Below are 10,297 nucleotides of genomic sequence, written 5' to 3'. Positions count from 1 at the left end.
CCAAAGGGGCAATGAAGTTAAATTCTCGGACAGTGCGTAGGACAGCAAAGCACAGTCAACGCCGGGTCCGATTGGCGCACGTCTTGAGGTGTTGAGGCCACTAGGCACAGTACGAATGGTGATCACTCTTAGCTCCTCGACCAATCCGGACTACAGTGCTGAGCGAGTCGCTAACACAGTATGCGCCTGAAGATCTAGTTAGTTTCTGGCCCAAAAAGACGGCAAAAATGAAAGAATGACGGTCTCACTATGACTTGATTGGGTTGCTAGTAGTATCCGTCAAACAATGCGGCCGTTGACGGAGCCTTCGCTCGAGGTTGATGTCGTTGGTGGATGAGATGAAGATGGCAAGCTCTGGGAATTCTTCCTACGGAGTGAAACGCGACTCTGCTGCGGCTCATTAACGCGTCCCGCCAGGAATCATACCGCGTCGTCCATGCCCGCCCCAGCAAGCGCCACACTTTCGCACCTACACATAGACCTCATCCAAACACACCCCTGCCTTTTGCTCTCGCTCTTGAGGACACCAAGAAGCAATCGCGACCTCACCTTAAGCGTCTTCATTGCTTGACCTCCTCGTCACCGACATTGGCTGACGAACGACTCATCATGGCGCCTACCGAGTCCGCAATTTTGTACAACTACCTGACTTCCCCGGCCCAGCTGCCCTCCGCCATCACACTTGAGGAGTTCACTGAACTGTTTCCCAAGGCGCACCGCGCCAACCCGCAAATCCGTTCTCTGTACCGTGATTTACAGCATCAGAGAAGAACGCTTGTCGACACGGTTACAGAGAACATCACTACGGAGGAAAAGCGCGGGAAGGTCATCAAGCGCGAGATCGCCCGTGCCCGAACCCGCGCGGCAGACGAGGATGCTGACCAGGAGCTCGAGATTGAGAGGGCTGTAAGTCTATGGCCCTGTTGCAGGTCCCTCGGGGGGAAATCGCGGTTCTAACAACAATGTGCAGCTTTTCGGCTCAACCGGTGTGCAAGACGCCAAGCACACGCTCAACTCTATTATCCCAGAGTTGGACACCGCCGTAGCCGATCTCGAAGCAGAGATCCAGAAGCTCGAGGCGCAAGAACAGACCTTGCTAGACTCGGTAAAGCAGACAGTTGGCAGCATGAGTGACTTGCGCTACGGGCGTCTTTCCAACCCCAAGCTCAGGGAAGACGTCATTCAAGGTCTCAAAAGCGTACAAGAGGCATGCGACGGGAAAAGTTAATCAACTAAAGATTACTAATTTGGCACTACATATCCAAATGACCAGGGGCCTCAGCCACGCCCCCCACACTTCCCTGGATTTTCGGGCCATCAAAACCGTAGCCTTGTGCCTCTCAGCCTTTCCTCCACCTCACGCAAGTCGCCCTTTACCGCGCAACACCACCAGCGGGGGCGGCGGCGGGGGGAGCACCGGCAGCGGCGTTCTGGCGGGTATCGAGGGTGTTGTTCATGCGGCGGTTCATGAGGGTACGGCTGCCGAAGGAAACGATGAGCATGAAGAGCCAGTTGGGGATGAGGCTGAAGGCCCAGAAGAAGTATCCAACGGGGATGGACAGGTTGTTCTTTCCGACAAAGCTGTTGAAGGGGTGGAAGATGGTCTCCGTCAGGAGCCAGTCTTCCTTGGACTTCTTCTTCCACAGGTCGACGATGTCGTCCGAGGTGGTGGTCGTAACGTTGAGGCGCTTCCTGTAGATGTCGACCTCGGATCCAGCGGGCAGCATGCCGATGGACCAGATGGACGCAGTGCCTGCGGACAAGCCGTTGCAGAGGACGGGCTGGTCGTCGCAGTTGAGAAGACCCAGGTGGGGGGATTCGGGAAGCTTGGCGAACTTGGACGCACTCTCGTTGAATGCGGCCTCGATCTTGTTGCAGTGGCCTGTAGAGCACGGTTAGTATCGAGATGAAGGAAACATATCCATGTTGCGAACGCGACGAAACATACCAAAGCAAGTCTTGTTGCCGCCAGTGATCAGGACCCACCACTCCTCAGGAGTCGTGGCCTCGGCCTTGACAGGCTCGTAGAGAACATCCTTCCAGTTCTCAACGGTCAGGACGGAAATCTTCTTGTCGGCGGACGTCGCAGCGGGCGCCGCAGCATCGGGTGCGGCAGCGGCAGGCTTATCCGCGCTGGGGGCGGACGCGCCAAAGGAGCTCAGGAAGTTCTGGAACTGCGCCTTGTACTGCTCGAAGGGCGACTCCGCCGCTGTCGCAAGCAGCGGCAGGGCGAGAATAGTAGTGGCGGATACGCGCATTTTGATGACGGAGGTATGGGGGCGTTGATTGGAAAGGTAGATGATTGAGAGGTAGCTTGGGACAGGTGTCGCGATCAGGCGGCCAAGCAGCTGTAGGTGAGGGGAAAGGGCAATTACAAGGAGCGAGGCAAAGTGAGAAAGGTGCCGCCAGCTACAACAAAGGTCAAGGAGGGACGATAAGTACGGGATGAGGAGTGTAAGTTCACAAAGTAACCTGGATCCGGCGAGGAGTTTGTACAATTGGAAAAAAGGACACAGGGTCAATAAGGTGAAAAAGTGGAAGCGGAGGGGGCTAGGTAGAGCAAAGGGTCCTCTGGAGCGTCCAGGTGTGTTACGGCGGCTTTCTCCTGAACCTTGCTCGGTTGGTGATCCAACTGGGAAATCACAGCCAAGGAGCTTTGGTCGCTGGGGGGACCGCAGCAGCACAGTGAAACCCACTGGGAAAGGAGCTGCAGAACACGCTTCCTCCACGCAGCCTAGCCCGAATGGGACTGACGTCTTATCTCGGCTGCCAGTCAGCGTCATTTGGGGACTCCCAAGTGGAACGCCGGTCCGGGGTAGCAGCCACACTTGATGGCGCCACTGGTCCCATCGGAGGCCTTCAGCAACAGCCCAGTCTTACCTTCACCAGCCACAGGAGGCGGAGAGCTGTAGGTACGTACCCAGCCCAGAGAGGGGACGCGTCTGGATGTCGACTTGAAGACCTCTAGATGCATGTACCTCCGTCTGCAATTGCGCAAAAGCTCCGACAGCGCAGTACCTCACGATGGTAAGCACGGGCTACTTGATACGCTTCAGATTCTCTGACACAGTCTTAGCCCCCAAAAGCTCCGGACCAGAAGCGAAAACGCGGTCGCCCTCCCAACGCGTCCAGGGCCAACGACGCGTCCCAGAGTCTCCCGAAGTCGCAGAAGCAGAGCCCAGCGACCTGGCTGAAGAGCCTATGGATGCTCCAACACCGGCCAAGCGCGGCCGACCGAAAAAGAACAAGGAAACAGAATCATCGCCTGCCACCGAGGAACCAAAGGCGAAAAAGCGGGGTAGACCAAGGCGTGAAGAGGTTGTCGAGGAGGAACCTGAGCCGGCGCAACTGAACCGGAAGTCGAGGAAGGCCGCCAATAGTACCACAAACGAGATCAACGAGTCCGCGAAGGAAGAGGAGTCATCACAACCAGCGGAGAAGCCTACCAGGGGCATAACGGGCCGCAAGGCAGTGCAGGAGGCAAGCGAGGAAGCTGCCGTCGAAGATGAAGCCACCGCAAACAGCACAACCAAGAAGAAGCGCGGAAGGCCACCGAAGGTCGCGGAGGAAGCTACCGAGGAGCGGCCTGAAGATGCGGGAGAGCCGGAGCCGGCTCCGAAGAAGAAGCGCGGGCGCCCATCTTTGAATAAGGAACCTGTCGCAAATCAGCTTGCCGAAGCGGCCGAGGAAAATCCCACGCCCAAGAAACGGGGGAGGAAACCTAAGGAGAAGGCTGTCGAGGCTGAAGAGCCCGCTCCCGAGGAAGAGGCCGAGGCAGAACCCGCGCCCAAGAAGAAACGCGGGCGTAAACCGAATGCCGCGGCGGAGGAAGTAGAGGAGCCCCCGGCTGAAGAAGAATCGGCCGCTACAAAGAAGAAGCGCGGTCGGCCTGCTGCCCACGCCGAGCCAGAGGCTCAGGAGGCGCCACAGTCGGAGCCAAAGGTGGCCCGCAGGCACAAAGGGAGGCCACCAGCCACGGCAGAAGAGCCAGCGGCCGAGAAACCGACCAAGAAACGGCGGAAGCGGTCTTCTCAGGGCGAGGAAGAGCCTTCGAGACCGTCTCCGGAAACACAACGCCGCCGTCCGGGCCGTCCGCGTACCTCGGATGCGGCATCCTCCCCGCACGCCCCTGAAGACCAAACCGCCAAGCCTCGCAAGTCCAAGAAACGCCCCTCAGGTGATGACGACGCAGCAGACCCAGCACCGGCAAAGAAGCGCCGACGCCGAACATCTGAGGAGATCCGGCAACAACAGCAGCAACAGCAACAACAGCAACAACAGCAACAACCACCGCATAGAACCGACCCCGCAACAGCCCGCCGTGCGGCCCTAAAACACCGCCACATCGCCGCCCGCGTCCGCCAGATCCCCCGCTCGACAATCGAAGAGAAGTGGTCCCCCCTCGCACCCTCCTCCCTCGCACACGTCTCCAGCCTCCTCCGCCTCGCCGAGCGCCCCGTCCTGCAGCGCCTGGCCGCCAACGAGAAGCGCCGCGACCAGGCCGCCTCGGCCATCCGCCTCGTCACGAAGCGCCTCACGAGGAAGCTCTCTCGCGGCCTCCCCTTCCCGCCCGCCGCCGCCGGTCCTCCCACGGGATCCGGCAACGGCAAAAAGGCTGACGCCGACGGCGGCCGCGCCGAGGAGCTCAACTTTGAGCGCGTCATCGAGGGCGTCGCCGCGCTCGAGCGGCAGCTCGACCCGCTGCTGCACGCCGTCGAGCTCCTCAAGGCCGAGAAGGAGCGCGACGAGAGGGCGCTCGAGGCCGACTACGACAGCCTGAGGACGCTCGAGGCCAACGCAAAGTCCGAGGCCAGGAACTTCAAGGACGGCCTCCGCAAGACGCACGTCCTCGTCCCCGAGCAGAAGAAACCCGCGGGAGCTGCTGGCCGCAGCGGCGTCGCGGACGAGCAGGACTTCAAGTTCGTCCCCGACGAGACCGTCAGCGGGGCTCTGTTCAAGGTATGTCGCACCCCCCATCGTCTTGTGTTGTCCGCCTCCCCCGTCTCGGGCAGCAGCATCTCCCCCTTTCGCAACGTGTCCGCATCACTAACTCCCTCCCCTCGCAGGACCTCGAAGACGACGAGCTGCGCGGCCTGGTGCACCAGGTGAGCAGCCACATGGAGAGCATGCGCAGCAACCTGCAGCAGGTCGACGGCGTCGTGCCGCAGATTGCCCGGAGCCGCGCCGCGCTGCAGGACGTGCTGTTCAAGCACCTCGACCAGCAGAGCTACGAAAACGTCTTGTTCGGGTAGTCCTGCCGACGACGCGTCCCCGTGCGCGTGCCGGTACGTTGCGTACCTTTTGTACATACCGACGTGGTTGGAAGGGAGGGTTTTTTTGTTTGTATGGTTCTTGCGTGGGCTTGGAAACTACCGGCAACGGCCTTGGCGTTTTGGACGGACACTGGCGTTCACGAGAGAAACCTGGGGTAGATTACAGGATACCGAGACGATACCTTGACTGGGTCGGTGAGCCCTCGCTTCATGAGGGTCTCCGTCAATGTTATGATTTATGACCAAGAATACCTTGCGCTGTGATGGCCATATGCAATCGTGCATTGTGTAATCTTTCTCGGGGTCTGCTCATCATTTGACACTCCCATCATGGGCAATGATAAAAGCAGCTTTGCAGAGACAACTCTAGTGGTAACGTTCAGCTACGTCGCGACCGGCTGCACAACGGCGTCTTGAAGCAAGTTCAGAACGATGGCTTGGTAACCCGTGGTCTATGAAAATCTATACACTAGGGGAAATTCAAACCTCGTCCCCAGCCTATACCATACAAAAAACGTGACCCATGCCATGCTGAAGCTCTTTCCGAGACCTTCTCCAAGTCACAAATCCATCTCGTTTACTTATAACATGCTTTGCCCTCTGCAAGTGCCCTCAATGTGTGCAAAATCCTGTCAGAGTGTTGTTCTCCGTCCTCCGCTGCCACGGACACACAGCACCATGTCATACGATTCTAGGTTCCTTCTCCGCCGGGCCCTGAGCGTCGGCAGAATCCTACGATTTGCTTGCGTGAACAACGCCGGAGCCGCGGATGGTCTCCATCTGAGTATAGAAGTTAGCATAAGAACATACAAGGTATTCCTGGCCGACCATCACGCCTTCCTTCAAGTGCATATACTCACAGTATCGGCATTGTACGCGGCAGCTGCATTGCAATCATCAAGCGCAAGGCTGTGGGACAGACGGCTGGCTGGGGTTGCCCAGTTCTCCGTAGTAGTGGCAGCGGTCGAATCTCCCTCAGGAAGGTTGACCACGTTGGCTGGAGTGACTGGACGAATCGAGGGCCCTCCGATACCGTGTGCACGAGCTTCGTTGGCCTCATTTGCGCCATCTGTATTCTCCATAGCTGCTTTGCCGGTGGGTTCGTGTCTGGCATGCTCAGCCTCCTGGAACTGCGCTGGAATCTTCTTGGCGAGCGACTGCTTGGACTGGTCTTCCAACTCAGCCATGGCAAGGGCCGGGTTGGTTGCCAGCTTCGCACGTTCGCTGGCCTTCAAAGTCGCAATGCTCTTTTGGAGCGCCTCAAGATCTTTGTAGCCTTCCTTGGTTGGCAAAACCTCAAGCTCGGGGAACTCCAACTGAGCAATGTTCTTGGTACCTGACTTGGACGGCATGGCCTTGACCAGACTGTTCTTCATGGCTCTACCGAGTCTCTTGGAAAGGGACTGGGGTGGTTGCTTGATTTCGGCTTCGGTAGCTTCTGAATTCTTGTTGGTGATCCGGATATGCTGATCCGAATCCTTCGAGGCAGAGAGGGTTGCAAAGTCCTTGGTGGTGACGTTGTCAGCCAGACTGGCAGCACCTGTTCTCTGGCCTCGATCAAGAGATGGCCATCTTGCCCATGAAGCAGGGGGCATGGCGAGCTTACGGGGGCGCGACTCCTAATCGGTGCCAGGGGCAGCTTCGTGGTTATCCGCCTTCTGTGTCACAATAACAGTTGAGGGTTTTCTAGAACGTGGCTGAAGCATCTGCTGAGGTGTGACCGATTGGCTAAGCTGCATAGAGGGTGTCGGGTTGTCAACCTTCGGCTCCTTGTTTGAGACGAATGTATCGCTGTCCGCAACGTGGCGGACATAGTCACTGATGCGCGGCGTGGTTGTAGTCTTTTTTAGGTCTGCGTTGGACTTGGCCTCGCGCTGGTCATGCTCGACTTGGATGGCTCGCTTCCAGACGGTCGTCGCACTCTCGATCAACTTGGGGGCGGTGAACTCGTCAGCGGATGAAAGCGGGTGCATATGAGATCTGGTACTGAGGTTCGACAGTGTCTTGGCATGTCTCTTGGGCTTAGAGGCTTCATGTGATGTTGACGAAGTCTCTAGCTGATGGAGATCAGCAGGAGGTTGACTGTGCGACTTGCCGTGGCCTTTTGAGCCACTTCCTTTGCCAAGACCCAGGACTTGGAGAAAGGAGGACTTGCGAGTAGGTGCGTCGTTCCGAGTACTGTTCTCAGTGACATTCAATTTCTCCTGATCACTGCCTGGCGACGGCGAGAGCGGTCCATGAGACTCTAGTCCGAAAAGACTCGTTGTCGTCTGAACCTTGTGATGACATCCGTCTGAAGTGACAGATACGTCACCGTGAGGAACATCGTCAGTGGGCAACACGAGGGACGGGACCACTGGATCATGGTTTCGATCGGGAGCGGTGCGATAGCTCTCGTCTGATCTCTGCTCTTTAAGACCGTTAAGCGCTGGCTTGTGGTCAGTCAAGTAGAGCGGTGCGCAAAATAGGGGCAAACTTACTCTCGAACTGAGCAAAGTTGAGATCGATGAGACTCTCAGCGAGACTGGCGGCGTCTTCGTCTTTGCTCGTTTCCTTTGTGCCCATGGGCGAGACGTGACGCGTGTTCTGCGTCGAGGAGTATACGGAAGAAGAAGGATACTGCGGGTCTGTGACGTCTGAGGCAACCTTGTCCTCCATGTCAAGCGTTGGCGATAGAACCTTGTGAGCGCTGGTAGAGGATCCGTTTCGCTCAGCGAGAGGCATTGCCTTCGAGTTGATAGAATCCTCCAAGACGCAGGGGCTCGTTGGGCTCGTTGGCAGGTAGACCGCGTCAGCCTTGCTGTCAGAGGTCTCTGTGGGACCACCACCAGCGTTAACAGGCGTGCACTTGTCATTAGTCTTGGACGCTGGCTGAACGATGGCGGAATCATCTTGGGCTGTGAGCTTCTCGGCGAGCAGCCAGGTCTCCCAACCGCTGCCATCTGGAGACTGGGCAGAGTCTGCGGTGCGAGGCCGAACAGGAGCGCTAGTGGCTTCGGAAATGGTCTTGGTCTCGGGTTGCTCATCGTCGCGAACGAGGTCGGTATCAGCATTGCTAGACTTCTGCTGAGGCTCAGTGCGGTGCTCAGTGTCGACGATAATAAGGCTTGAATCTTTCGCGCCCAGAGCGTCCCGAGTCCGAGTTGTAAGAGTCGCTTGGCTATCGCCCTGTGGAATGCTTTGAGAGAGACGCCAGGTCTTGAACGACTCGTCATCCTGCTCACTAGAGCCCTGCCGAGCAACCAGTACGGGAGCTGGAGGCATAAGGGGTAAAGATCCTCGCTCGCGAAGAACGAGTTGTGATGCCATTACTTTGGGTCCGGTTTCCATCTTGGGGCAACTGCTGCGGCGACGGTCTCTTAAGGTGAGGTCGGTAGGATCAACCTTGAGACCTTGGTTCGAGAGCTTAGCTGCGGGGGGTCGGGTTGGTTGACGGGGGATCTTGAGCGCAGAGATTCCAGTGGACATGGCAGTCTCTATCCGGTCTCGCGGCCCGCCTGGAAGCTCGCCTCGGTGATCACTGGGGTCTTCCTCGACCGTCTCCAGCTCGCGAAATCTGTTACTTGCGCGCGTGGAGACTGAGCGAGAACTGTGTTCACTGTCAACTTCCGCCTGGAGCCGCTTCTTGTTGTTTGACTTCACGGCCTGAAAGTAAGCGGCCTGGTCGAATGGAGGCTTCTCATCATCCGTCTGGTCGCCAGAGCGTGGGGTGGAAGAGGGACGGTTGACGGAGGGAATTGAGAAGCGTCTCTCATCATCGGGGCTTGAAGATCTCTTACTACCATCATGGGAGAAGCTTCGGCTGATGCGTCTCCAATTGCTTGCCTTGACCACTTCCTGGGTCCCGTCCTCGGGGTCCGATACGTACTCGACCGAAGTGGGATCTGGGATGAAGTCCGACTCTGGCGATCGCACATTCGAGCGAGAAGATGATGCGATGGAGCCGGTACTGTTTCTAGCGAGCCATGATTCAAAGTTGTAGTTGCCGCCGGACAACTTGGCGGGAGGAGGCAACTGGATCAGTTCGATCGGCGCTTGCTTGGTGTCCTCAGTCGTCTCTTTCGCCTTCGCGTCCGCATCCGCCTCCTTTTCCTTGGGAAGGACGTTGGAGCAGCAAAGAATTTTTCGCATCATCTCGGCTGATTCTGCCGTCCTTGCCTCGGTTTTGGTCTCCAAATGAGCGAAAGTTCGTGATAGTCGGATGGCTAGCGATGAATACCGAGTACCGATCCAAGAAACTTCTCAGCTTGCCCAAAAGGAGAATGATGCAAAAGAATGGCTGTTGAGCAGATGCTGAGGGAGCGAGATTCTTCTTCCCGCAGGTGAAGGCCAAAAGAGAGCGTGGGAGAGTTGAAGAAGAGGGAGATCTTGGCAAAGCCTTATTCTGGGGGAGATGGAGGGCAGAGGAGGAAAGCAGAAAGACCCGGTGGTGCCAGGTTGATCTGACGATGCCATGGCTTTGTGAAAAAGGCGGGCATCCCTCAGAGTTCCTTCTCGATGCCCTCTGGTTTTGGCAGAAGTAGTCACAAGGGACGACATCATCCTGCAGGCAGAGCACATGGGGCGGGTACCAACCATCAAAGGCAAGCACTTTCCTCGCCCTGAGAATGCTTTGCGGCTGGTGACAGCAAGCACCAAAGAAATCACCGGTCTCAGTTGGCAGCGTGTACTCCTGAGCTGCGGCCGAGCAAATTACGCGAGAGTTGCCGTCTGGCCCTCTCCTCTTTTTGGCCTGGCTGGTGTTGAGACCGCTGTGCGAACCGTTTTGTTCGAACTGAGGGTCGTTCGAATAGGGTTTTGTTGGAACCGAGTTTCGCCCAGGCTGGTGTTGAAACTATGCCCTCAGATGTCATATTGAGGCGTCCCTGATTGTACTGTGTAGCCATGGTGGCTTACATAATGGCATGGAATTTATGTTCCTTTCCTCTCACGCCTTCTTTCAGACCTCGCTGGGTTTACTTTGAACCGGATGATCAATTTGAAAGACTAGTCTTTGAATCTGCCGTTTGTTGTGAGCCACTTGG

The 10,297-nt window shown here is 57.2% G+C and overlaps 5 protein-coding genes across 5 annotated transcripts; 2 read left to right on the top strand and 3 right to left on the bottom strand.

Moving 5' to 3' along the window:
* Window positions 1-609: 609 nt before the first annotated feature.
* ColSpa_04578 (uncharacterized protein) lies at window positions 610-1,228 on the top strand (the record flags this gene model as incomplete). Its single annotated transcript, XM_049270790.1, has 2 exons — window positions 610-906; window positions 971-1,228. The coding sequence occupies 2 exons, from the start codon at window positions 610-612 to the stop codon at window positions 1,226-1,228; spliced, it is 555 nt and encodes a 184-aa protein (XP_049126747.1).
* Window positions 1,229-1,373: 145 nt separating this feature from the next.
* Window positions 1,374-2,258, bottom strand: ColSpa_04577 (uncharacterized protein; the record flags this gene model as incomplete). Its single annotated transcript, XM_049270789.1, has 2 exons — window positions 1,374-1,882; window positions 1,949-2,258. The coding sequence occupies 2 exons, from the start codon at window positions 2,256-2,258 to the stop codon at window positions 1,374-1,376; spliced, it is 819 nt and encodes a 272-aa protein (XP_049126746.1).
* A 766-nt stretch (window positions 2,259-3,024) lies between these two features.
* On the top strand, window positions 3,025-5,252 carry ColSpa_04576 (uncharacterized protein; the record flags this gene model as incomplete). The annotated part of the gene is made up of 2 exons (XM_049270788.1): window positions 3,025-4,959; window positions 5,067-5,252. The coding sequence occupies 2 exons, from the start codon at window positions 3,025-3,027 to the stop codon at window positions 5,250-5,252; spliced, it is 2,121 nt and encodes a 706-aa protein (XP_049126745.1).
* Window positions 5,253-5,954: 702 nt separating this feature from the next.
* On the bottom strand, window positions 5,955-6,868 carry ColSpa_04575 (uncharacterized protein; the record flags this gene model as incomplete). Its single annotated transcript, XM_049270787.1, has 2 exons — window positions 5,955-6,005; window positions 6,134-6,868. The coding sequence occupies 2 exons, from the start codon at window positions 6,866-6,868 to the stop codon at window positions 5,955-5,957; spliced, it is 786 nt and encodes a 261-aa protein (XP_049126744.1).
* A 24-nt stretch (window positions 6,869-6,892) lies between these two features.
* On the bottom strand, window positions 6,893-9,407 carry ColSpa_04574 (uncharacterized protein; the record flags this gene model as incomplete). The annotated part of the gene is made up of 2 exons (XM_049270786.1): window positions 6,893-7,701; window positions 7,754-9,407. 2 exons carry the CDS (start codon window positions 9,405-9,407, stop codon window positions 6,893-6,895), a joined length of 2,463 nt encoding a protein of 820 aa, XP_049126743.1.
* Between the last annotated feature and the right edge of the window lie 890 nt (window positions 9,408-10,297).

Source organism: Colletotrichum spaethianum (assembly GCF_022836535.1).
Source record: "Colletotrichum spaethianum MAFF 239500 DNA, contig10, whole genome shotgun sequence".
In the NCBI taxonomy this organism is placed as follows: domain Eukaryota; kingdom Fungi; phylum Ascomycota; class Sordariomycetes; order Glomerellales; family Glomerellaceae; genus Colletotrichum; species Colletotrichum spaethianum.
The sequence above is the reverse complement of the archived record's forward strand: the minus strand, read 5'-3'. Positions and strand labels throughout refer to the sequence as shown.